Below are 26,306 nucleotides of genomic sequence, written 5' to 3'. Positions count from 1 at the left end.
TCAGTAGCGTTCGACTGCAGTGCTGCGATGAAGAGAGTCTGAAGGGCCGTGACGGTGGTGGCAGACGCCGTCGTCTCTGTGCACACTGCATGTGCCGGTTGACCCCCTCTATGCCCCACCAACCCGCATAGAGAGAGGGACAGCCACCCGTCATGCTGCTGTGTGTGTTTTGTGCTGTGTGTTGTTCTCTTGTTTTTTGTACGTTAGATCCTCGTCTTCCCTCCTCTTCCTCCACTGTGTGCTCGTGCTCCTTCTCGTCGGCGCTCGGCAGTTGGATAGGTGGATGGGCGGTGCGCCTGCATCGGCCATCCTTCACCACCCCCTTCCGCCGCCTCCCTCTCCCCACCCCTTCATGGGGCTTGTGCTCTTCATCCCGTTCTCCCCGTGCACGCGTGTCTCTGCATGCACGGAAGCGTATCCGGGCCAACACGGGAGATGTGGGTGCACTACCCCCCCCTTCCCCCAACTGAACCCCCTCCGACCGGACTTGTTGTTATCAGTCCCACGGATGAGCCTCTCCGCGGGGGTCCCCTAGAAAGCGAGAAAGGGCGAAGAAGACAAGGAAACGCCTGCCAAATCGGCAAACATGCACACCTGAGCAACATGCGGGGAGAGGAGGAGAGGGTGCGAGAGCGCTACGGGGTGGGGGTGGGGTGGATGCTGCAGCCCTTCTGGCCACCCCACTCATCGCGCCAGCGCGCTAGTGCAGTTCATGGGGAGGCGGTCTTCCGCCTTGTGTACCGGTTCATCTTCTTCTGCAGCGGCATATATCCCTCTCCGTGGTCTTGTGTGCGTGCCTGCAACACACGCCACGGTGCAGCTCTCGCGTGGTCGCTATGGCAATGCGCTGATCTACGTGGCCGCAGCTGTTTTTGCCTCCCCTTCAAGCGGCGAACCTTGCCCATGTGCTTCTCTCCCTCACCCTGCCTCTCTCGCTGTCGTGGCCACCTCGTACTTTTGCACAAGCGCATGCGTGCGCACGAAGAGAAGCATACCCACATGCACCATGCGCAACATCCGCCACCCGTGCCATCGGCTGGGGGGCTGCTGAGGGAGCCATCTGGCGGTGTTGTCATTGACTGCCGAAGCACACGCTACCACGTCGTGCGTGCCGCGGCGCGCATGGTCGAGTGGACGGTGTACGATACCGATACTGAGGAGCACCCACCACCCCTGTTTCATGGCGTGTCGCTCGAGTCTCCAGAGCGAGTCGCCACACCGCCGCATGTACCTCAGGTCCTGTGGGTAGACAAGAGCGTTGTGCGTTCCCGCGTGGCAGAACTGGCGTGCTACCAGCGCCTGAACCACTATGCCGCAATGAACGTGATTGCCCGAAAGGCGCTCCTGTTTCGCCGTCTCATGCAGCTGTCGCGGCTTCAATCGGCGGACTGCGCGCGGCCGAAGCGTCCTGGTGGCGGTGCGGCGGTGGACGGCACGAATCGTGCCGAATCGACTCTAGAGCGGTTTCTTGCGCTGTCGGTACCAGCGAGCTTCTCCAGCCTCACGGATCTCGGCCGCTTGGCAGCGTTTCGACGGGAGCTGGCGGAGCACGCCAGCCCTTCCTCCGAAGCCCGCCCTGTGTTCTTCATCATCAAACCCAACACAGGGTGCGAGGGCAGGGGCATCCGTCTCACCACCTCCCCAGAGGCGGATCTGACCGAGGCGGAACGAAGGGACCAGAAGAGGGAGTGCGTCGTGCAGCTGTACGTGGATCGTCCGTTGCTGATGGGCGGCAGGAAGTTCGACTTGCGTCTTTATGTGCTGCTTGTCGCGACAGTGCCCCGGCAGCAGTCGCGCCGCTCGACAGCAACGCCTGCAGCTTCCCGTGACGTGCCGACTATCTCCAAACCCGCAGTGAACGAGAGCTACAGTAACTCAACAGCGGTGCCGCGCGATGTACAAGGCGTGGAGCTGTACGTGCACCGTGAAGGCCTTGTGCGCGTCTGCGCCAAACCCTACGCAGCGCCGACCGACGGAAACTGCGGCGACGCATCGCGGCACTTGACGAACTACGCAGTGAACAGAACATCGTCCTTGTACGTGCCGGCCGTTCACGACGACGGCGCTGAACCTCACGTCGATGTGGGCGTCTCTCCGGGGCAGCCAAGGGCGCCAGCTGACCGGGAGGATAGCAACAAGCAGAGCCTCGCCGCGTTCGCCTCCTTCATCGAGTCTCTCCAAGTCCCGGGCGGGTGGCCGCGTGTGCGACGCAGCTTAGATGAGTGCATCACCCTCACCATTCTCTCTGGTGTCGAGGTGCTGCGACGTGAGCTGATCGGCGCTGGCGGCACACGAGGCTACCGTGCCGATGGTCGCAGCTGCTTCGAGCTGCTGGGTTTCGACGTGATGCTGCGCGAGGCGGACCTGCACCCGGTCTTGATGGAGGTGAACCACTCCCCGTCGCTGTTCTGCGACACAGCCTTCGACTTTGCCGTAAAGAGTGCCGTTTTGCGCGACACCTTTCGGCTGCTGGAGACGCACATACCCCCCTGGGGGCAGCACGAGGGCAATCCGCAGCGGTACGAGGCCTGCATGCAAGGCGATGCCAAAGCATGGATGGAGGAGCGAGCGGATATGCTAATGCGCGGGACTGCCGCGGAACCGTTCGGGTTTCGCCGCCTACTCCCCCACTACAGTGCGGGCTGCGGTACAGGTGATACTGAGAGGATCGGGGACGGGGCGGACATTGATGACTGGCTGCCAGCAGAAAGAGCGGCCCAGCAGCGCATGGTGGAGTTGTCGAGGCGACTGCCCTGAGCCCGCATCTCCCCCCCCCCCTCCACCCCCGCTGCTGCTGCCGCTGCTCGACTCCATCCACGACCCCTTCCCCTCGCCCACGGCAATACCACCCTCGCGAGTCTGTGTCTCCTGTGCGCCGCCCACCGGGGAGGGAGACACTGAAGCGCATTCTTGAGCACCGTGCCATCTGCGTTGGCACACCCTTGGCGGCACTTACGTGGAGCTGTCCTCCTCTCAGCGACACATGCATACATGCACCTGCGCAAGACCTAGCAAGATCAGACCCCGCCTATTCCTTCCATTCTTCGCCGTCGCCACAATGCCCGCTGCCCTTACGCTTGCAATTGATTCCAGCACCATCGTGAGTGCATCCGTGCCAGGCACCGAGGGGTGCGGAAGGAGAGGGGCACAGGGCCGGTAAGGGTGAGACAGGTGCTGTTAAGGGCGGTATCGCATGCGCCTGTAGCACCCTTCCTCCCCCTCTCCCACCCCCGTCTGCCTCGCCGCATTCGATGCTCGCACCTGCACACACGCATAGTCACACACACCCACACACAAATCCCATCATTGATGACTCCTCCCTGCTCTTGCGATCTACCCTTGCCGGCCTTTTCTGCTTATTCCCCTGCCCACTTCTTCCCGCCAACTGCCACTGCTCCGCTACTAGCGCACACATAAACGCCCTCGCAGGCCATTCATTTGCACCCCACCTCTGCTGTCCTCACACTCTCTCGCTCGCCCCCACCACCCCCTCGCCACCATGCCCCTGCCAGTGATCGATATTGCGCCGCTGTACAATGACAACAAGGCGGACTTGTTGCGCGTCGCACACGCGATCGACGAGGCATGCCGCACGTGGGGCTTCTTCTACATCACCGGACACCAAATTCCGAAGGACCGCAGCGAACAGCTGACGAAGATGGCAAACAAGTTCTTTGCTCTACCGCAGGAGGAGAAGCTGCGGATCAACATTGAGAAGACCTCGAACCACCGCGGCTACGGCACGTGTGCTGCAGAGCAGCTCGACCCCAGCAAGCCTGGTGACTGGAAAGAGACCTTCGACATGGGCTTCCACCTGCCTCTGGACCACCCCTCTGTTGTTGCCGGCAAGCCGCTGCGCGGCCCGAACAACCACCCCACGTGGATCGAGGGCTGGACGGAGCTGATGGAGCAGCACTACAGCGATATGCAGCGCCTAGCTCTGCTGCTGCTGCGTGCGCTGGCACTCGCACTCGACATTGACGAGGACTTTTTCGTGTCTAAGTTTCACGAGCCGCTGAGCGTGTTCCGCATGATCCGCTACCCCGCACTGCCGGAAGAGAAGGGCCGTGTGGTGTGCGGTGCGCACACGGACTACGGCATCGTGACGCTGCTGTACCAAGACAAGGTCGGGGGCCTGCAGGTGCAGAACCTGCAGGGCGAGTGGATGGACGCGCCATCACTTGAGGGTAGCTACGTTGTGAACATCGGCGACATGATGGCGATGTGGAGCAACGGGCGGTACAAGAGCACGCCGCACCGTGTGCTAAACCAAGGCGTGGAGCGCATCTCGATGCCATTCTTCTGCGAGCCGAACCCCGAGACAACGATTTCCTGCCTGCCGAACTGTTTCGACGAGGCGAACCCCTCGAAGTTTCCGGACGTGAAGGCCGCCGACTGGCTGCTGAAGCGCTTTCAACAGACGTATGCCTACCGCGCGGACGACCTGAAGTCGCAATAGGGTGGGCTGTGGAGCAACTGACACACTCAGCCGACGCCCCACCCGCACGTCCGCCTGCCCCCTTTTGCTCTCTCCCACCCCCCGCTCCACTTCACGTGCAGGGCTGCTGGATGCTCCATCCCCTTCTTCGCGTCCTTTGCCAAGCGCTGGGGTGATGGCACCGCTACGCCCACGCACGCAGATCTGAAGGTTCGAGGGACGCGTCCCCTGTTGACCACTCTAATGATATTAAGGCCAATGCGACTGCGCCGCCGCTGCGATGACGCTCAGGACAACGCGTGCAGGCACACGCTAGGCCCAATGACGGGTTGTGGGAGAACATGGAATGGAGAGCAAACAAAAAAACGGCGGGAAAGAGGGAGGCAGAAACACAAGGCGCTGCCCCTTCGATGCCCTCCTGCATTGTGCTGCCTCGTCTCCCATCACATCCCTCCCTCCCTCTCCCCTCGCCCCCTCCTCTGCAAAGAAGGAAAGAGAGCCGCGGGGCCGAGGGGCCACGCGTGTTTTGCTGTGCGTGCTGGTGAGCCCTTTCTTCCTTTCCCTCCGACTTGGCGATGAGCAGACATCCACGCGTGCATCTCTATCTATATACACACATGTTTGCAAATGCGCGCGAAGAACAAGTAGTACAGCGCCACGAGCTCGCAGAACCTGAAAAGGGCATCGATCCCGCTTCGACGGTCGCGGGGTTCTCAAGCGACGGACACACGTGAGGCACGCAACGAGACGGAGAGCGACAGGCAAAGCGAAAAAAAGGACGTGCGTGGGTGCTGCGAGGCATCAGGAGCGTGACGCTGCTCCCCCTTTTTTCTCTTCGGTATTGCTGTGCGTGTCATGCGTGCATCGGTGTAAGAGGCGAGTAAGGGGTCGGGAAGGTGCTGTTGGTCTCCTTTCCCCTTACCCATGCACCTAGCCCTTGCGCCTCACCCCCCCCCCCCCATTTACTCGTCGCGGTTGAGTTCTTGTGCCCTTTCCTCATGCCCCCCCCCCCCCACACACACACACACACGATCATGCTTGTGTGCCTGGGTAGGCGTGTGCCCCTTCTGCTTTGCGGCGCTTCCGCTTGTGACACATCGTCGTTGTCTTTTGCATATATATACGTTTGCTTGGTTGAAGCGTGCATTGCATGCATCTTTTCTTTGCAAGCAGCGCTGCAGCCGTTGAATCCCCCCTTAGCTGCAGCTCTGCCCCTTCCGCTTCCCCTTCTTCTTTTCTCCTGCCCTCCTCCCCCTCCTCCTCTCCCCAACCGTATCTTCCATGGGACTGTTCTCCCTACATTCTTCAGAGGGAGGCGAAGACGTTGATGTCTTCTGCCTTCTCTCGGTTCGGAGCACACCTCCGCCGCACTTTGCGGCCGTTGTCGCCTGGCCGCTTCCGCAGCCCTGCTACGCACGTCTGGACACCGTAATGCTCTTTCTTTCTCTCTCTCATGAGCTGCTCTTCTTCCTAGGTGCCCTTACCATGTCGAGTGTCTCTCCAAGAGGTGACAGGACATCGGAGGGAGAGTGCGTGCTGCTTCCGTTGCTCATCTAGCGGCTAAGAAGTCTACTAGAAGGGGCGCGCACCAAGTGCGTGTGTGTGTGCCACGGAAGGGGGCCTTTCAGAAAGCTTCACGGCACGCTGTGCAGTGGGCGTAGAACGAAGAAGACGGTGGTGGGAGAGAAAGCGCGTGGACAAGCCATACCAGCTACCCCCTCCGTTTTACTTTCAGTGCCATCCTTCATGCTGCTGCTACCCGTACCCCCTCTCCCTGCCCCGCCTCCTTCTCTCTTCGCTGCCTCCATGCGGCATGAAGAGCGAACCGATGCACAGAAGAGAGAGAACATACACGACGGAGAAGGCCGCGCGGTGTGCTGGCTCGTCAGCGATACGCAGCACAGGAAAAGAAACCATAAAAGCGGACAGACAGACACAAGGCAGAGAAGAGAAGTGTGGGAGAGAGGTCTGCATGACCTCTGCTGCAGCGTGGAACACCTCTTGCCTGCTTGCTTGTGCGTGTCTGCTTCCATTCCCTCCACCCCATACTGCTTGGTCGGTGAGCCTTGGGAGAGATGTTTACAGAGATCTCTGAGGCGACCTCGCGGAGCGGAGTGGTGATCGTAGAGATCATGCGGGAAGAGGGGCAGGTACGACAATGAGCGACTGTCTGAGCGTGCGTATCTGTTAAGGAGACACGGCGCGGGGAGGCACCCAGGTGTTTTATCCCCACCGTTCACTACAAATTCGTTCCCCCCTTCTTTCCTCCCCTCCCTCTCCCCCTCTGTCCATCGCCGCACCCTCGTACACACCTCCCCGCGGCTCTGCCTCTCTGTCCTCTTCTTCTCGGTAGCAGCCACAGTGTGACGCCATCCCCTCATCTGCTTCGCGTCTTTCAGTGAAGATGCCCATCCCTCTCTCTCTCCTGGAAGTTCCTTTCACGTCTGTGTAGGAGGGCATGCGTCTTCGTTGTATGCCAATACTTGTTTTCCACGATCACGGAGGACGCCCCCGTGCGCGGTATCGCAGGGCCCAGTGCACCTCCCACTCTGTCTGCGGGGGGAGGGGGGGGCTGGGCAGCCCCTCCTCTATCCCCCCTCATCGCTGCCAACGCCGAACCACTTCTGGTGGTGACAGGGCCAGGCACCCACGACACGGTGTGGAGGACAGAGCGATGGATCGCTGCTGACGTCGGCGGCCCGGTCCTGGGTGGGGTGGCGTCGGAGCGCCCCGCGACCGTGAAGAGGTCTGTGCCACACCCACCTGATAGGCAGAGTGCCCGCGTGACTCGAGCGTGTGTCCCACCCGGCCCCTCGCAGGGCCGACGGCTGGTGTGGGGCGCCGGAGTGCCACCCCGGGGGAGATGCACCCGGTGGCGACCGGCATAGTGGGATGGGCGTATGTGTGCGCGCATCTCGTGACTCGGTGCGTGCCAGCTCAGTGCTTGCCGAATGCTCGTGTTGCCTGCTGTCGGTTTTCTTCCCCTTATGCTTCCTCCCTGCTGCGGTGAAGCATACGACGCAGGACGGAGAGAGCACCCCGCGCTTGCTCTCTCTGCCTTTGCAGAGGCGCCTCCCTTTGCTTTCTATATCATCGAAAACACAACGCCTTCAAATCCCAGAGAAGAAGCGTGGCTCTCTTTAGTTCTCTCTGCCCTTGTGTGTGTGTGNGNGNGNGCTGGGGGCTTTGGGGCGTCAGTTTGGCTCGTTCTTATCGGCCTACGCGCAGTATGGCACACACACACACATAAATATGCGCGCCGTTGGATCCGTCTGCCTCGCCAACTGAGGGGGGGGGGCTAATCGCGAACGGACGCCCCTCAACACGGCATGACGGGCCGAAGGGGCTCTCCTCCCGCTGCGTCCAGCACGGCGGATGACGCAGTCCGGCTTGCTACCCTTTTTCCCGCTACGTCACACCTTTCATGAATCATCGCCGTCTCCTCGCTGGGAAGACGGCCAGCAGCTGGGACGAAGTCTGCCGTCTGACCCCGCAGAGCTTCCTCAGCGTCTCTAGCGCCAAAGTAGCGCCTAACCAGGGGGCGGAGGCGAAGCCAAGTCGGGGTGCGGCCCTTCCGTCCAGACGTCTTCGGCGGCGTGTGTGGCGACGGTGTGGCAGCACTGACCGGCGTGGACCGCAGAGACGATACGGGAAAAGAGGCGGGATGAGTCCATCTTTCCGTCCCCAACAGCAAGGATCTGGGAGCTCCTTCTCCCATGCGACTGCTCAGCGCACAGGATCAAGTGAAGCGGGTGCTCATGCATGCGCTGCAAATCCTCCCAAAGCCCCGACCCCTTCTTTCGATCGTGTCACTACTCGAAACGCACGCTCCTAACGTTACGCTTCGTGAGGGATCGGGCAGAGCGATACGCCGGGGAGCAGCTGCTGGGGGCGCGTCACCTCGGGATCGAGTCGTTGGCCCGCCCCCTTTCATGGACGAGGCGTGAGCCCCTACGGTCGCCGGGGACACAAGAAGAGTGCACCAAACCTGTTGCGTGCAACTGCAGCAGTGGAACCGGCAAAGCCAACAACAAAAAAAAAGCGTTCAGGAGCTTCTGAGCCTCGCCGACGAATGCCTCCGCGCCCCTTTCCGCTGCAGACGCCGCCACGTTAACGCCTGCGGACGTCTCGGAGCCCTCCGCAACAGAACTCAGAGTGGCGGGCTCCGCCTTCACGGTGCTCGATGAGAAACATGGGTGTCTACCGAGGCAGCTCCTTCTCTGGCCCGACGAAGAAGTGGATGGCGTCTGAGGGTCGGCGGCGCCGGACTCGATCTAAACGCCATCTCATGGGAACGTGCCCCGCATGGGATCAGGACGGGGGGTCACGAACCTTACAGGCTTCTCCTTTCCAGGTGCCTATCCCAGTGGAGTTGAGACCGCTTTTCTCTTTGCAGGCCGACACCGGTCGGATCTTGCAGCTCCAGTGCCCTACCGACGGGTTCGAGTGTGAGGTCTGGAATTAGGCAGGTGGCTACAGGCTCGGCTGCTGGGCACCCCATTCTACGCGTCTTTGCCCCAACCCGAAGGTGAAAGGTCGACGTGCGGATCGTCCAGATCGAGGCAGCGGGGCCATCTCAAGCGGTAAAGAGCGTAGCGAATGCCGCCAGAGAGTTCTCCGTCACTGCGGGGCCCGCGCAACGTGCGGGGCTGATAACGCTAGGCAAAAAAGAGGGCAACATGAAAAGGGGTTGGCGACGCTGTGGCGCATCGAGTTACACCGAGGGTGTTTTCTGTCCATCTTAGCGCGCCGTTGATGTGCACCCGAATGTGACCCGCAAAGGACATGTAGAGTGCGCTTTCCGGCTACGTCCAAACTCTACACGAGGCTGCTAGTCGTTCAAAACAGGCGCAGACGAAGATGCTCACATACGCACGCATGTGCGCGGTCGCCGAGCCCGCCATCAGCGCGATCACGCACGCGCTCCCTTCTTCTCAATTAGTCCTACACACCTCTGCTGCTGCCCTCCTCCTTGTGTCACAATCCCTCGCTCCCCCCGCTTCCTTCTCCGCGAGCGCTGCATCGACGTGCGCGCTTCTCCCAACACGTGCACGGTTGTGTATTGGTGCCATCCCCCAGCGTCTTCTGTTACTCGACTGCACGACGCAAGGGCCTTTCCCCCTTCTTTCCTTCGGCGTTCCGCCCTGCCTTACTCTTATCTTGCCCCTGCTGGCCCTCACTGGCACGCAAGACAATGCGCTTCGCCAAGGATGCTGAGCTTCTCCAGTACATGGTGCCCGGCAGTACACTTGCTGATATTGTGTCCTCTGAGGAGGATGCCGACGACTACGACGCGTACTTCGACGCACCCGCGGCGAAAGCTGAAGGGGTCTCCGGCGTGGTGCCGGGTGAAGGCTCCGCTGGGACCGGCACGAACGCGCAAGGTGTCGCGACGTCGCTTTCCAAGTTCCAGCCCGCCCAGCACAAGAATGCGGATGCGAAGGTGCTCGGCAGAATACACATCGATGACTACTACGACGGACACGGCAGCGGTGGCGGCGCGAGCGGTGGTGCGCAGTCCAACCAACGCGTCCTGAATGAGCTGCGGGATATGACCATGTCTAGTCGCTTCGCTCAGAATGCCGCGTCGAAGAACGTCGACCGCTCCGAGCGCGCCACGGTGGAAAACGTGCTCGACCCCCGCACCCGCCTCATCTTATATAAGCTCGTTAACTCCGGCATTCTAAGCGAGATCAACGGATGCGTTTCCACTGGCAAGGAGGCGAACGTGTACTACGCCGTGAGCGGTGACGGCAGTCCAGCCGCCTTGAAGGTATATAAGACGTCGATTCTGTCCTTCAAAGACCGCGACCAGTATGTTTCAGGCGAGTTCCGCTTTCAGCGTTACTGCAAGAGTAACCCACGCAAGATGGTGCGCACGTGGGCCGAGAAGGAGGCACGTAACCTCATCCGCCTGCAAGACGGCGGTGTCCTTGCACCGGCAGTGAAGCTGCTCCGGCAGCACGTGCTGATCATGGAGTTCCTCGGCGAGGACGGATGGCCAGCGCCGCGGCTGAAGGAGGTGACATTTCCCTCCGCTAAGGCGCTAGACAAGTGCTACCTGGACCTGTGCTGCACAATGCGCAAGATGTACGCGCGCAGTCATCTGATCCACGGTGATCTCTCCGAGTACAACCTGCTGCTGTACCGCGGCCGCGTCGTGGTGATTGACGTATCGCAGTCGGTCGAGTACGACCACCCGCGCTCCATGAGCTTCTTGCGGCGCGACATCGTCAACGTGAACAGCTTCTTCCGCTCGCGAGGGCTGACGGGGCTGTTCACATTGCAGGACCTTTTTCATTTCATTACGGCAGATCCGGCGAAGTCGGGATGGCAGCGCTGCCAGGGCCCGCCGAACGACGAGGAGCTCATGGCACGACTGAAGGAAATCCGCGACGACTACGGGGAAGGCGGGGCCGTGCCCGTCGATGCGGAGCAGGCAAAGGTGGATGAGCAGGTTTTCCTAAACATCACAGTGCCGCGCTCCCTCAACGAGATATGCGACCGTGCCGGACCGAACAAGGAGGTTGCCGTATTTGTTGAGGGCATGACGGCCGCTCCTGCAGCTGCACAGACAGAGGACCACAGCGGTGCCGACGGTGAAGGCGATGGAGATGGCGACGACGAGGACTCCGAGGCGGACGATGCCGACTCACCGATGAAGGCGAAGGCGGCTCCGCAGGCGGTGTTAGCGAACATGACCAAGGAGGAGCGCAAGGAGCATCGGAAGGCCGTGAAGGAGGCCAACCGCGAGAAGCGTGCCGAGAAGAAGAAGAACAACGCCAACAGAAAGAAAAAGGGGCGAAAGTAACACGAGGAGACCGAGGGAGAGAGACGGAGGGGAAGAGGAGCATCTCGCCAAACTCTCGCACGCTTTCGGGGCTGGCATCGCACCGCCTCTGTCTGTGCACGGTGCCGGTGTGGTCAGCTTGTGTTTCTCGCATACTGTTCTCGCTATCGCTTGTGTACATCTCTGCTGCTGTGCCGGACGTGTGCCGCTGTGAGGAGACGAGGCACGCGCACGCATCTCCGCCACGGATGTGAGCTCGCTGCTGTGTGCTGTCGCCTTTCCCAATCCTGCTGCTGGTCCCTCACCGTTTGTCTAAGTGTTTTTCATTCGTGTAAGTGGGTGCAATCCTGTGTTTGTGTCTCTGTGCGTGTGCGCGCGCGTATGAGACTCGCGCGCCTCCCGAAGGCGTCAAAATCGGAAAGAGGGACCATCGATGAAGCGACAACGTGGCGTGCGGAGGAAAGAGGGAGGGAGCGAGGGAGGGGGGGGGGCAAAGTTGCGCGCGAGGTCGCGCGTGCGCGTGCGCCCGCGTGAATGTCGTGTTATACCGAAGGAAAAAGAAGGCGGCGGGATTGCGTCACGAGGGGGAGGCAACGAGAGGAGCCGAGAAAAAGGCGCGCACCAGGCACCCTCCTTCCGCCCTACCCCCGCCTATCGCCTCCGCCTCCGCTTCCGCCGTCCCTCTTTTTCTTTTGTCCATTCCTCCCCCATCTGCACTGCCGACCTGCGTGACCTTCCTCGGTGGAACGCAGCTTGTCTTCTCCCCATGTCCTTCCCCCGCTCCCTCTCTGTTCGATTGACGGCCTTGCTCTAAAACCAACCAGCCCACTTCCCCCTTACCACTTTCCGCCTCCTGCCCCCGTCATATGACCTTCAGCAGGACGTGCGCATCTGCGTAACTGCTCAACTGCATGGAAGTGTGTGCGCGCGTGCTCGGCACTCAGACTGGCCGGACTGCAGCTCCTGCACGCTCTGCCTCCTCCCCACCCCCCCCTCCACAGTCTGGGAGCTTCAGCGGCGTCTAGTGCTGCTTTAGCTCGTTGTCGTATGGGTGCCTTCAGTTTCTCACCCTCTGTGCAACTCTTTCATGCATGCGCTGTCGGGTCGGCCGCTTGGCTTTTGCTTTCCTTTGCCTGTGCTCAGAACGTGCACGAGCAGCTCTGCTCTCTCTCTTTCTCTCCTTCCTCTGCTCCTCGCACGCACAGGCAGGCAGGCAAGTCGACGACAGCGTTTCGAGCGGCCAAAGGCCTCCGCCAACGCACGTGCGACGTCGTCTCTCTATCTCTTTCTTCTATCAGCCCTCCTTCGCGCTCAACCACACAAGCACCGCCGAACACAAGGAAAAAGAAGGCGGTCTCTGTAGAAGCGAGTCACGTGCAGCGTGGCAATGTTCCGCCTCTCGTCTCAGCGGCTTCTGTTTCACAGGCTGAGCCAGACCAAGCTCGGGTCGGAGGTGCTGGCCCAGACGCGCAGCGAGATGCGGCACCTCGAGCGCAAAGACAACGCCCTCATGCGCTTCATGAGCCGACGTCGCCCGATCGACTACTTGGCCATCGAGGTTGACGGCCCCGTCACGAAGGAGCTTCATCCGTCCTTCCGTCACGTCAAGAACGGCATTACGTGCATTGTCTTCGTCCCATTCGTTGTACTGCTGGTCGCGGGCTACCTGCAGCCAACGTACTACCTCCTCGTTCCCACTGGCTTGGTACCCTACGACCACTACGTGCGAATGTGGTCCTTCTCGAACTGGGCTGTTGTGTTGGCAGGGCAGCTATTCTTCGCACTGGTGATGTACGACTTGTCTGTCTACGCGCGGTACCCCTTCTTCGCCTACGTGCTGGCTCCAGCGTATCGCAAGCTGGGCTGGTTCCGCCCTCCCCCAGCTGCAAGTCTCACCATAGAGCAGCTGAAGACCGGCGCGTCTCGTCGCGTCCACGCCCGCCCGCTTGGACGCCCTCTTGGCGAGGTGCAGAGACAAAGGAAGGCTGCGGCTGCAGCGACGGCAGACCCATTCGGACGCACTCCGCGATCGTGACGAGGGTCGTGCTCTCCGCGGCATTTTGCGCAAATGTCGGCCGTGTCGATGTTTGCTCCCCCTCCCTCCCTCCCTCTCCAGTGATCCCTGCGCGCCGGCAAACTTGCGCCTCACAGCGGGGCTGCGCTTCTCTTTCTCACACTCACATCGGCGCGCATGCAAACATAAGCGAAGCCCGTGCCCGTTCAAGGAGTCGAGGTGCGTGAGATCTACAGGGGATCGGTGGGCGTTGCCTGTGTGCCTGCTCTTTGCCACCCCGGCACTCTCTCACTTTATGCATGCCACGGCGTCTTCTTCACCCCTTCTACTGCCCGCTCTGCCCGCACCGTGCCGGGTGCGCTTGGTGGCGGGTGTGCGTAGCAGGGTTGCATCGAGGACCGCGGTCGCACGCTCGTCTGGGGAGCCGAGGCGAATCCACGCGGGCGGTGCTCTGCACGGAGAGGGCATCTCCGGCGGACATGCCTTGAGAGTAACAACTGGCGCGACCTTGTCTCTCCTTCCATCGTTGCAGGCCTTCTCCTTCATTTTTTTTTCTTTCTTGCGGCCCCGGTGTCTTCCCTTTCCTTCCCCTGCGTGCACGCTCCTGGGATGCACTTGCATACACGCACCCACATGCGCGTCTTCTCCTTGGGGCTTTTCGCTCCGTGTACGTGTGGGACATCTCAGCTGGTGTATTAGTTGCTCGGCGTTGCTTGCCTTCGCAGTCGGCGAGTCTTTGGCGTTTGCGTCTTGGCTCGTTTCCTCCTCACCACCACCTCTTTGCCGTGCAGGCCCGCCGCAAGCGCACTGCCTCTCACATCCTCACCTGCGCGTGACTGACATAAGCCCAGGTTCGCCTATCGGCGCTCACCCAGCGACCGTTCGTGCCCCCTCCCTCCCAACACCTCGGCCAGGCACGCGTACGCGCAGGCGTATCCTTGAGGGGCGCACACAGACATCCCCTAACCGACGTGCACCCCCTCTTTTTTTGAGAGAATGATGTACTCCGCCGGTGCTATGTACGCGGAGATCTACCGAAATCAGGCGGCCGCCGCGGCCGCCAAGCCGAGGGAGGAGCCGGCCCCTCCCCAAAACCTCCACCACACCTTTGAGGACCCCAATCAGTTTCACACGGCCCCCGCCCTGGGGTACGGCCAACAACCACCGGTACCACCATCCTCGCATCCACCGCAGCAGCAAGGTGCGCCTGCGGGCTGCCCCCCTATGGGGGGCAGCGGTCCCTACGGCCAGCAGCCGGCGCAGCCGTCGTTTGTGTCCTCGTACAGCCAGGCAAATCCGTATGGGAACGTCTACGCCGCGTCGCCGCCGCAGCAGGGCTACTCCTCGTACGCACCTCTTCCCCCTCCGCAGCATCAACAGCAGCAGTACAACGCGCCGCCTCAGTTTCCGCAGCAACAGTATGGCAACTATGCCCAGCCGCCTGCGGCGTATGGCCATCAGCCACAGATGCATCAGTCGCCGCCGCCGCTGCAGCCGTACGGCATGCCCGGCTACCCGCAGCAGCTGAACCCGGACTTTATTCGCGTGACTCAGGTGCAGCTGCGCAAGAGCAGCAACAAACCCGGGGCCCTCTACGACCACCCGAGCGTGCCGCGTATGATGCCGCAGGACATCGAAGAGGACCTTCAGCAGCGCATGCCTGCGCCGGTGCACATCACGCCAACCCACCGCCTCTGCATTCGACCAACGATGGGCACTTTCCCGCAGACGCAGCAGCTCGCGGACTCCCTCGGCCTCCCACTCGGCATCAATTTTCGTCCCTTTGCCGAGCCACGGCTGAACGAGGTGGACCTGTCGGACAAGGGCAACGCCATGATCCGCTGCAAGGCCTGCGGCGCCTACATCAACCCCTTCACCACCTTCACCGAAGCCAACGACGGCTCGCGGTGGCAGTGCATCTTGTGCAAGCACATAAACGTGACGCCGCGCGCCTACTTCAGCCACGTCGACCCGCAGACTGGCCAGCTTGAGGACATCATGAGCCGCCCGGAGCTGCTAAACTGCAGTGTCGACTTCTACGCGACGCCGGAGTTCCTGAAGCGTCCGCCGCGCCGGCCCGTCTTCCTGCTGATGCTGGACTGCTCTTTCTCTGCTGTGGCCTCGGGCCTGTTGGAGGCGATGTGCCGCGGGGCCCTGACGGCTCTGGACTCCATGAAGGATGACGACGCGCTGTACATGGGCATCATGGGCTACGACAGCACTGTTTACTTCTTCAACTTGCGCTCCTCCCTGCGCGCGCCGCGCATGATGGCGTCCCCGGACACGGTCAAGGATATCGCCAACGTGAACGACGACTTCAAGCTCGAGAAGGTCGAGCTCCCGTGCCCGACGGGCGACTTGGTGGTGTCTGTGAAGGAGTCGTATCACCTCCTCCGCATGGCGCTCGAGTCCATTCCAAACGTGTTTGCTCCCACAAAGGAGGTCGGCTGCGCATTCGGCCCCTCCTTGGCGGCGGCTGTGACTATGCTGGATGCGAACGGCGGCAAAATTCTTGCCAGCATCACGAGCATCCCATCGGAGGGGGATGGCAAGCTGAAGCACCGCTTCGATGCGGCGAAGCTGTCGAATCAGCCGAAGGAGTACACGATGTGTGCGGCGGCCAACGACTGGTACAAACAACGCGCACTGGCGTGCTCAAACAGTGCCATCTCGGTCGACCTCTTCGTTGGTGCAAACAAGGACGTGGACTTGACGACGATCGCCCCGCTCTCGCGCTTCACCTCCGGCTCTATCCATCGCGCAACGGCCGTGACCATGAGCGGCCTGGCGGATCAGGTGCAGCGGTCCTTGCTGCGCTTCACCGCCTTCGACTGCACGCTGCGGGTGCGCACGTCAAAGGGGCTCATTGTGCCGAACTTCTATGGCCACTGCCACGTGCGGGTGCCAGATCTGCTGGTGCTGCCCATTGCCGACGAGGACTCTTCTTACTCGATCGAATTCAAGATGGGCCCCAACTACGCCGCCAAGTTCGCATACGTGCAGTTTGCTGTCGTCTACACGACGCGCTCGCGGGAGCGCCGCATTCGCGTGCACACGGTCCAGATCCCGGTGTCTTCCACCATTGGACCGGTCATCAACTCGATCAACTCCCTCGGCATGTCGTGCTTTCTCTCGAAGATGTGCGTCGACATGGCCGTCAACGGACCCTTCTCGCAGGCGCAGGAAAAGATAACCGAGAAGCTGACCACCGCGTGGAAGGCGGCCCTGAAACAAATGGCGGCTCAGGGAGTGCGGCCGGGTGCTGGTGAGCTGCTCATCCCGGAGAGCATGCGTTTCATTCCGCAACTGCTTTGTGGCTTCTTCCGGTGCGCGGCGACTGGCCTCGCGACGGTGCGCCCGCTGCCGCCGGACGAGCGCGTTGCTTCCATGTCCTCGGTGATGTCGTGCCCCATCGAGGCGATGGTGCCATGGTATGTGACGTGGACCTACGTTGTGTACGCGCCGGAGGAGGACGTCGACCAGCTGCCGGCCTCCATCTTTTCATCCGAGCAGTGCGTGCACCGCGAGGGCGTCTACCTCATCAACGTCGGTGCCGTCATCGTCTTGTGGTTCGGCAAGCACGTTCACCCGACCATCTGCCAGCTGTTCGGGGTGGACCCCGGCGAGATGACACCGGAAAAGGCGGAGAAGCAGGAGCAGCTCAGCGTGTCGCCAGAGCAACTGGCGGCTCTGCGGCAACGTGTCGAAGACCTCATCTGGACGCACCGCCAAATCAACCGTAGTGTCTTTACCGCCGTCATGGAGCCGTGCGCGCAAGGAAACGCCACGTACGAGCCGATGATGAAGCGCGGCATGGGGGAGGACAACACGCGCAACCTAATCGCCTACGGGTCCTACCTGCGCAAGGTGTGGGACGCTGTGAGCGTCGGCAAGTAGACTCCTCCTCAAGTACACATCATTCACGAGAGGTAGAAAGTTGCATATGAAACGCCCCGCTGTGGAAGCCGGAGGCGCGCAGAGCCGAAGCGTAGGCGGTGCGAACCCGCCTTGTCAGACGGCAACTGCGGATGGGCAGTATGTCGTAGAGTGTTGGGTGCTGGCTAAATCGGCGTGGTGTGTCGGATGTGCCGATTCTCCGTTTCTTCTCGCGATGGGCGCATGACGTTTGTAGCGCACCGGTTCGTGTACCGGACGTCGGGCACGCGCCCAGGAGTGAGCCTTCTCCCCCTCTCTCACGGGTGCGTGCGTGTTTGTCTGTGTGTGATGGATGCGCTCGGGCACATCTTTTCCTTTCTTTTTATATATACATACGCAGGCGTCTTGCCCTCTCTTCTTTCTTGTATATGGGCTTGTCCTGTGCTCTGATTGGGGTGAGGGAGGGGAGGCACTTGTGCTACGGCGTACAGGCCCACTGGCGGACACACATGCACAACGCACACGCTTGCATGCTCGAAACGATCCATCCCCACGGAGGCACCAGCTCTGCGACAGGAGGCTGCGGAGTAAATGTAACGTTGCGAGAGCAAGACAGTACATCCAGGTGTTGCATGTGGGGCTTGCTCACGAGAGATGCGGACTAGCGTCTGCCTCTGAGCGCCTACGCGCTGTTACCGTGCGGTGGCACGTGGTAGCCGAGCGGAGCTGCGGCTGCGTAGCATCTGTGATAGCGCCGTTGTCTTCACCTGACAGTCCCATCGGTGATGGTGTGCGTACGTCTCGTGCAGGGCTTGCGCACTTGCGCACGCCACCTGTTTGTTCTCTCTCACGTGCACTGCGACTGCTAACAACTAGGGACTACATGTGCGCGTGTGCGTGAAGTTGAGCCCGTTGGAGGGCTTTCGGTGATGCGCACGAGCACACGCGCAGATGTGCGGCATCGATCGACATGCTCAGCTATACGGAACACGCTGCACGCCTGTTCTCTGCCACCATATCTTCTCTCACCACCCCTACTATCTTGCTGCTCTGACCCTTTCTCTCTCTCTCTCCCAACGATGGGGCATGCCGCTTCTGTGCACTTGGCCGCCATGCGCACACCCGCGTCTAAACATGCACGTCGGGGAAACCCAAAATCCAAACCCCGCAAAACAACCGACCAAGTTGCATTCACGAGCGCGTGATGCACGAGGAGCCGTGGCAGTGCCCGCAACAACGCGTACATCTTTGTGGAGCGTACACACACACACACACGTGATAGCAAACACCATCGGAAAGGCGCCCACTCACAGGCTAACAGGAAAGGCGCGATGATGGCCAGACAACGACCGACGACTGTGGCGACGCTGCTACTGCTGCTTTGCTTGCTGGCAAGCGCAAGCTCAGTCGACGCGTGGGATAGCAGCGAAGACGCCAAGGCCATGGCGAAGCGTGCGAAGCATGAACAAATCCAGTTTTGGGAGCGTGAGGTCAACATCCTCCGCCAGGGCGAGCTGACGAGGGCGTACAACAAACTCTACCAGGCGGAGGCAGCGTTGGAGTCTGCCCGTGCCAAGCAGGGCTTCTTCTACACACGACCACAGGACAAGGCGACGATACGCTTGCTTGATGAGGATTACCGCAGAACGTTGGTGGAGGTGAAGGCCCTAAAGGAGCAAGAGCGCCTCATCATGGCGAAGCTGAAGCCGCTCTACGGCGTCGTCTCGCTGCACTTTGCGCAGGAGCAGAAGCGCACCATCTCGGAGTCTATCAAGACCGTGCAATCGCTCAGCTACGACAACGCGTGGTACTCCTCCCTCTTCAGCCTCGGCGAAGCGGAGAGCTTCTCCGACATCATCATGGGCTTTATTGGAAACTGGGTCATCGGCTTCGTCATTCTCTACCCCTTCGCGGTTCTCTACTACGCGCTGTGGGCCGCGCCGTGGAGCGTGTACGAGTACACCGCTGGCGCTGCAGACCTCGTCCCTGGCGCCGTCGCTTACGCCGCATGTGTCGTGGTGATGTGTCTGCCTCTTATCGTTCTTGCGCTCACCTTCTACTTGTTGATTCGGCACTACGGGCCACAGCTACAGGCGGCTGCGCAGCAAGCACAGGCGCGCCGACATCAGGACTGACGCGTATCGGTAAAGAACATGTACAGGGCTGTCGACCCGTGACGGAGGGAGGGCCCGTAAGAACGAATGAGCTTGCAGAAGGGGGTCAACGAACACTTTGGTGCTCGTGTGCGGTGTAGCCGCTTCACGCTTCTGTTTTTCTTTTTTCCCGTGCTTCCTATCTGGAACGTCCCTGTGAAGCTGCCGACTTGTCCCGGGGGTGGGGTGGGGAGAGATGAGGAGGGTGTGATGGACGGCGAAACGCCGCTTCTCCAAAGGCTGAGTGGATGGGCGCAAGAGGTGGGCGTGCTTGATACCATCGCTGATGGACTGCGGCACCCCATTTTCCCCTCTCACCCCTCCGCCTCCGCAGACACGTTGTCTCTCGCTGTCGCTGTCCCACAGTCCCCGATGAACGCACGCACGCTGTGCATAGGCGCTCCACCTTCCCTCTCTCTTTCGTTATTGCTGTGTTTCGGGGGTGCCTTGAGTTTTACGCATAAGCCGCGTGTACACGTTTGGGAAGGGATGGGCCTGCACATGCTGTCTCTGTCGGTCTCTCGGTTAGACCGACAGACCGAAGCGCAGACGACACAACGAGCGCCTCACCGCACGCGTGTGCCCATGCTTCCACACGGCGACGGCGGCGATTCACGGCTCTGTCGCGCCCGCTCGCATGTGTGCGTTGCGACCTTGTCGCTTGACTGCCATGTTCTCCCGTTAAGCTCCTCAAGCAGGCGGAACTCGACCCCCTCCGAATAGATGCTGCCCCCCTCTCTTTTGCTGTGTAGGTAGTGCATAGGGCTCCGCCATGCGCATGCGTGCTTGGGCGGCTGTGCCTCCCGCTGTTCACTGTTCTCTTCTCTACCCCCCCCCCCCCTCCCCCCTTCCGACTCTCCCTCGCTTCCGCTCCGCTCCTCTCCTCATTGCCAAGTAAGACTGCACTAAATCTCTGCGAACTTGGCCGACGCTTTCCTCGCTCTGTGTGTTGCTCGTGCATGGCTGCTGCTCTGTGCCTCTCCCATCTTCGATCTCTTGATCCGCGAAGAGGGCGTGGGCCACGAGTTTGGCATGAGCGCTAACGACACCGATGCTGGCAGCAGCATGAGCGGCGGCGCCGACGGCAGCAGGCCTCCACATGGCGCGCTGGAGCTTCCCCCGGTGATGGAGAGCGTGCTGCGCCCTCACCAGGTAAGTGCATTGGAATTTATTTGGAGGCGTCTCGTGCTGGACGGCGCGCTGCGCATGGCTGCTCGAACCTTCTCCTCCACGATCGAGCAGCGCACTCGGCTTTATCAAGAAGTGTTTGGCGCCATTCTGGCGCACTCGATGGGTCTTGGTAAGACGCTCACCTCCCTCTCCTTCGTGCTGCTGTTCCAGGCACAGGCGCTGCTGATGGCAATGAAGCGCGAGCGAGTGCGTCAGCAGCAGCTCGGGAGCGCCTCTGCCGCTGCCGCTTCAAGCGTCGCGCTGAAAGGTGCCGTGTGCCCTGCACTCCGTGTGCTTGTCCTGTGCCCTCGCAGCTGCGTGTTGCACTGGCAGGCATCCATTTCGGAGTGGATCCAGCCGCGGTATGCGGGAACTATGAAGATCAACTCCTACGTGCCCAGTGCGATGGGCTTCTCCCTCAGTGCAACGCACCGTGGCACCAGCGGCCGCTCTATCGAGGACGTGCTGCTCTCCTTCTATCAAGAGGGAGGCTTGCTGCTGCTAGGCTACGAGGAGTACCAGCGCATTCTACAGTACGCACAGACGCAGTATCGCAGCAACCCCACCAACAAATGGCCCCGCGTGTGGTCATTGCTGGATCGCCTGCGACTCCATCTTCCGCTTTTTCAGGAGGTGCGGCTACTGGACATCATTGAGACCGCTGACCTCGTTATCCTCGACGAGGCGCATCGGCTACGCCGCAGCAGCTCGAACCTGGTGACGGCGTTGACGCAGCACATCCGCAACATCCAGCTTCGGCTGGCACTCACGGGCACCCCGCTGCAGAACCACCTCGAGGAGTACAACACGATGCAGTCCATCATCACCGGCCGCGAGCTTGACACCCAGCTCTTTCACAAGCACTTCATCGCACCGATCGAGAGAGGACAGTGCGTGGACGCCACGTACCCGCAGTTTCTCGAGATGCAGCGGTGCGTGGCGTCTTTGCGCAGGTACTTCGCCGACTCGGCGCACCACTGCGGACCGGAGGTGCTGGCAGCCACCCTGCCGCCGCGACGCGAGTTCCTATTCTTTTTCAGGCTCTCCGCAGCGCAGGAGGCGGCGTACAGGGCGATGCTGAAGTACTTCCACACGCAGGTCGCCGCTGGAGAAAAGGGAGACTCGGTACTGCGGCTGCACCACGTCGCGTCACACATATGCCTGCATCCCGTCCTATCGGAACTGGAGGTGCCGAGCAGCAGCACCACCCTTGCCTCCTGTAAGGACGGCGAGGAGGACGGTGACGACGAGGATGAGGACGCAACGCCAGCGGCCCCTCCGACCCTGCCCGCGGCGGCCCTCACCGGCGTGGATGTTTCCGTGTCCCCGAAGCTGAGTTTCGCTTTCCACCTTACCGTGCACATTGTGCGCGAGCAGCGCGAGAAGGTCGTCATCTTCTCGCAATACTTGAGTCACCTGCGACTGATGGGGCAGTTGCTGGCACGCGAAGGGATTTCGGCGCCATCCTTGACCGGGGCCGCCTCTGACGCAGAGCGGTGCCGCTGCATCAGTGAGCTTCAAAGCAATGACGCGTGTCGTGTGTTGCTGTGCTCCGTCCGCGCGGGTGGCGTTGGCATCAAGCTCACCGCTGCCAGTCACTGCATCCTCCTCGACGTGAGCTGGAACCCGACGGATGACGTGCAGGCCACGTACCGACTATATCGCTACGGGCAGCTGCGGCCGGTGAACATCTACCGGCTGGCCACGTGGGGCACGTCCGAGCACATTGTCTTTGCCTACGCTTTGCAGAGGTCGTGGCTGCAGAAGAAGATCGCCGACATCAGCGACCCGCGCCGGCAGCAGCGCCATCAGACGCGCAGCTACTTCCGCTATCCGTGCGCAGTCCCTCTACCGGATGATGGGTCGAGCCTCGCCACAGATGAGCAGGCGACTCTGCAGCAGTCGCGGCCGGCGCTGAAGGAGACGCTGGCGAGCAGTCGCCGGCTGGAGTACGCTCTTGAGGTGTGCGAGACCCAGTGCCCGATCGCGGCCCGTGTCCTGCGCGCGCACCCGGAGGAAAAGGCCTACCTCTACACTGTGATCCCGCAGTCGGTGCTGCTGCTTCATAACGAGGATGACGTGATTCGCGAACGCGGGCGCCGCTTTGAGGACGCAGCGCACAAGTCGCGCGCGTCTGTTGCGATTCCGCTGCAAATGCCCAGCGGAGGTGCTCCTCCCGCGCACGCGCGGGAGGACGTGAGTCTGCTGGACGCGTGCGAGGCAGAGCTCGTGGACGCGGCGCGGCAGGCAGCCCATCTCGTGATCACGCACGTCTTGCGCGCCCGTGAGGAGGCGGTCAGTGAAAGCGATACGGTATCGGAAGTGCGCACGCTGGACCAGAGCATGTGTCAGCGACTACAGCCGCTTCTCGCACCGGTGCTGGAAAAACGTCCGCCGCCGCGGTTCCTGGCGGAGGTGCTCCTGCTCTGCTACCAGGCCGGCGCCGCCGACTTGTTCCGCACGCTGCTGCAGAGCAGCTCGTACCTGAAGCTGCGCACCTATCTTGCCAGTCGTGTTCCTGCTGCCACCCGACGTCGGACACGAGACACGGCTCTGCCCACTCGAAGCCCTCTCGAGGAGGCCCTGCTCTTCACTCCGGTCTCCCTGTTCAAGTCCATGTCGTCCGTAGAGGCAACGTACGTCGCGACGGAGCTGGGCTGCGACCGCCCGTTTGTCGGCTTCTGCTTGTTGCGCGGCTTGCAGAAGCTGTGGTTCGTGGATGGGCGCCTCGCCCTTAGCGAGGCCGCCCTGGAAGCGCTGGCGACGTTGCTGGGCATCACGCCAGGCAGAATCGACGACGATAGCGACAGCGCGGAGGACGAGGGGACGGCTGAGGGAGAGGACGGTGGTCGCGCGCCCTCGAGGTGGGACGACGACGGCGCATTCGCTGAGGCGCTTGCGGCGTTGGCGCAGTCCGTGCTGACCGCCATGACGAGCTGTCTTGAGGAGCAGTGGCCCCCTTACGAGGGCTTCGCGCTACCGCCGCAGCATCTCCAGCTGGAGCGCGAAGAAATGCGCGTGGGGCGCGCCTACAGTGCAGCGTCGAGGGCGCACATGGAAGGTCTGCTGCCGCTCGCCCAAGTGGCGGAACTTCTCCGACTGCCCTCCTACCGACAAGGACAGCACATGTACGGCTGTGCGCGGTGCCGCAGCCCGCTGCTGCAACGGCTCGACGCGACGCACCTGGAGTGCCCGCGCTGCCACTACAACGCCGAGTTCGAGGTGCGTGCCGACCCCCGCACGCAACAGCAGACCGTGCTCTACCAGCTCTCCGTGGTGGCCAACCTGCTCGATGCCTTCTCCATCACCAAGAGCTTCGCCGTGTCCTTCTCGCCGGCCGAGTGCGCTGATGTCAGTGCGGCCTTGCGGGAGGTGCACACGTCACAGGCCGTATTCGAGTTCGTGCGCCGCACCATGGAGGAGGGGGTGCAGGCTTTCCTGAGCGAGTACCCGCCGCGACTGGTACGGCTGCTCGGGCTGCAGATGGGAACCGGCGGTGACGTTGAGGCGTTGCGGCGAGTGTTGCTGGCCAACGGCCGACTCGCGTCGCACACGAATGTGCGCGAGCACCTGCGACAGCGCCTTGCGCAGGCGTTTGCCGACTTTGTGCACCCCAGCACACTCACGCAGTTTGTGGCTATGCCCCTCATGCTCATTGCCACGGCGTTGCATTACCTTGCGCGCTGCGAACGACTGACCTACGCACACGAGCTGCTGCTGGATGAGTGCCCGACGCCACGGCGCAAGCTTCTGCGCTTCGCCAGCGATGCCCTCGTCAAGGTTCTCTACGTGGAACGGCTGTTGAAGCACTGCCGTCAGAAGCCTCTACCATCCTCGTATGCCTCTTCGATGTCTGTGGCGGCCTGTGGTGCGGCGCTGGGGTCCGGTGCGGTCGCGCGGCAGAAGGGCGCTGTGAGCAGCGATCCCGACGATGCTGCCTCTCTGACCTCCCTGCTGATGGCGGCTTCCTCCTCGTCTGGGAGCCGAAGCCGGTCTAGCGCGTCCACGTCATCGTCGTCTTTTCACAGCGACAGCGCCGCCGGCACACAGCGGGCGCACAGGGACCCACTAGCGTACCTGATGGGCAGCAGCCGCAGCAGCAGCAGCGGTAGCGGTTCTCGCGCCGCCTCTGCCTCTTCGTCGTCCTCCTTCTCGGCTCAACACAGCTCGTCCAGCTCGTTCAGCTCCGTCTACTCCAGCGATCGCGCAAGCTTCCCTGACGGAGGCGAGTCGGACGCGGAGGAGCGAGATGAGGTGACGCGGGGCCAGCATGGCACCTTGACGTGGCTGGAGGAGCTGGCGGGCAACACGCTGGAGCGGGCCGCCCCCACGGCGGAGGAGTTGGAGAGCGAGGCGGTGCAACAACAACGGTCCGCCCAGTACTGGATCGCCTTCTGCGAAGTGTATGGCACACACAGCGCGGAGACGCTCACCGTGTACATCGAGGACGCGGCCAGTGGTGCAAAGGTGCTGCCGCCGCCCCCGCTGTCCTGTTGGATCTCGCAGGTCGCCCACACCACCATGACCGGCTACCGCATGACCGACATGCTGGACATCTTCTTTAAGAAGTTACTGGAGCTATCTCAGCAGGTGCGCGTCATATCGTAGCAAGGCGGGTTGATGGACCCTGTGTGTGTGTGTGTGGCAGCGGCCTCCATACACTTTTCGACAGAGGTGGATGGGTCGGTGAAAGGGGGAAGGGGAGTGCGAGGCGGCGCTGAGCGACATGCGCGCGCGGTGCCCCGTGTGCGCATACCGGTTCGGCACCTAAGGAGCAGTCGCGTCGACTCACATCACTTCGTGTAACATGCAAAAGGAGAGAATGCCTGAAAGCCAGAGGGAGCAGAGCGTCAAGCGAGGTGGAGCGCGGGGGGAGGCCGGAGAGACGAGACATCTGCGTAGAAGCGCGACTGGGAGACTGAGCAGCGAAGGCGTCCGTGCCAGAATCTCCTGTTCGCACGCGCAGCGCGTCGTCGGGACAGGGTTCGAAAGGCTCTATACCTCAGTGCCACCGCTGTGAAGCACGCTGTGGTTGGCTGCCCGTGCCACTTCTTCCTACTCGTCTGTCTCATCTACCGCGCCTATGAGTGAGGTCGGCATCATCACGGCTGCAGCGTCCGTGCGTTGTGCTGCTGCTTGACCAGCACGTAAGGCCCACAACTGTTGTGGTGCTCTGTGCGCGTCTCTGCGTGGGGCTTCACCGGCGGCAGCGGGGCAAACCCATCCTTCATCTTCCTCTCTCCTCGCGTCCATTCTTCAAGTTTCGACTACTTCGTTGGGTCTGAACACACGTGCGCGGCATCGCTGCACCTGCGCACACACGAGTCGACGGCAGATTTGAAGTGCCGGAAGACGTACACTCGCACGTCCTCACAGTAAAGAAGCGCACGCTCGCCACATAGAGCGCCACCACAGGGCCGCGAGAGAGGCTTGGGACGGGGCGTGCGTTAGCTTCACATAACTCCCCTGCCCTTTCTCGCTCCTCGCCCATCTTTGCCATAGACGTAGACGGAGTTACGCACAGACTCCCTCACAAGCGTGTACGCAGACGGCGAAGAAGAGAGGCACTCAGCTGAAGGAGGACAAGAAGCTGCCGCGATCGCGGTGTCTCTGGAAGAGACAGAGCTGCTGACGTGCACACCCTCCCCTCGCAGCGCTGCATCTGAGAACGAAGATCACTGTCTCTCTCTCTCTCTCGCAGCGGCGTAGTGGGCGCCTTCGGCCAACCTGTGAGGTTGCGCTTCCTTCTGCTCGCTTGTTGCGCGCGCTGCGCAGGCGCCAGGCGTAGCGGCTGGGTGAGGGAGTGACTCAACCACGGATACCGTGACAACGCTGCGAATATCGACGCTGCTGCCGATTGCGCCG

General features: G+C 61.7%; 7 protein-coding genes across 7 annotated transcripts; all 7 read left to right on the top strand.

Annotated features, from left to right (window-relative positions):
- Nucleotides 1-903: 903 nt before the first annotated feature.
- LINJ_29_0270 (conserved hypothetical protein) lies at nt 904-2,757 on the top strand (the record flags this gene model as incomplete). Its single annotated transcript, XM_001466511.1, has 1 exon — nt 904-2,757. The coding sequence occupies one exon, from the start codon at nt 904-906 to the stop codon at nt 2,755-2,757; it is 1,854 nt and encodes a 617-aa protein (XP_001466548.1).
- A 742-nt stretch (nt 2,758-3,499) lies between these two features.
- Nucleotides 3,500-4,459, top strand: LINJ_29_0260 (putative thymine-7-hydroxylase; the record flags this gene model as incomplete). The annotated part of the gene is made up of 1 exon (XM_001466510.1): nt 3,500-4,459. The coding sequence occupies one exon, from the start codon at nt 3,500-3,502 to the stop codon at nt 4,457-4,459; it is 960 nt and encodes a 319-aa protein (XP_001466547.1).
- Nucleotides 4,460-9,632: 5,173 nt separating this feature from the next.
- On the top strand, nt 9,633-11,249 carry LINJ_29_0250 (conserved hypothetical protein; the record flags this gene model as incomplete). The annotated part of the gene is made up of 1 exon (XM_001466509.1): nt 9,633-11,249. The coding sequence occupies one exon, from the start codon at nt 9,633-9,635 to the stop codon at nt 11,247-11,249; it is 1,617 nt and encodes a 538-aa protein (XP_001466546.1).
- A 1,366-nt stretch (nt 11,250-12,615) lies between these two features.
- On the top strand, nt 12,616-13,263 carry LINJ_29_0240 (conserved hypothetical protein; the record flags this gene model as incomplete). The annotated part of the gene is made up of 1 exon (XM_001466508.1): nt 12,616-13,263. One exon carries the CDS (start codon nt 12,616-12,618, stop codon nt 13,261-13,263), a length of 648 nt encoding a protein of 215 aa, XP_001466545.1.
- Nucleotides 13,264-14,238: 975 nt separating this feature from the next.
- On the top strand, nt 14,239-17,139 carry LINJ_29_0230 (putative protein transport protein Sec24A; the record flags this gene model as incomplete). The annotated part of the gene is made up of 1 exon (XM_001466507.1): nt 14,239-17,139. One exon carries the CDS (start codon nt 14,239-14,241, stop codon nt 17,137-17,139), a length of 2,901 nt encoding a protein of 966 aa, XP_001466544.1.
- Nucleotides 17,140-18,449: 1,310 nt separating this feature from the next.
- Nucleotides 18,450-19,253, top strand: LINJ_29_0220 (conserved hypothetical protein; the record flags this gene model as incomplete). Its single annotated transcript, XM_001466506.1, has 1 exon — nt 18,450-19,253. The coding sequence occupies one exon, from the start codon at nt 18,450-18,452 to the stop codon at nt 19,251-19,253; it is 804 nt and encodes a 267-aa protein (XP_001466543.1).
- Nucleotides 19,254-20,303: 1,050 nt separating this feature from the next.
- On the top strand, nt 20,304-25,049 carry LINJ_29_0210 (conserved hypothetical protein; the record flags this gene model as incomplete). Its single annotated transcript, XM_001466505.1, has 1 exon — nt 20,304-25,049. The coding sequence occupies one exon, from the start codon at nt 20,304-20,306 to the stop codon at nt 25,047-25,049; it is 4,746 nt and encodes a 1,581-aa protein (XP_001466542.1).
- Nucleotides 25,050-26,306: the final 1,257 nt, after the last annotated feature.

The sequence above is a fragment of the Leishmania infantum genome, chromosome 29, assembly GCF_000002875.2.
Source record: "Leishmania infantum JPCM5 genome chromosome 29".
NCBI lineage: Eukaryota > Euglenozoa > Kinetoplastea > Trypanosomatida > Trypanosomatidae > Leishmania > Leishmania infantum.
The sequence above is the reverse complement of the archived record's forward strand: the minus strand, read 5'-3'. Positions and strand labels throughout refer to the sequence as shown.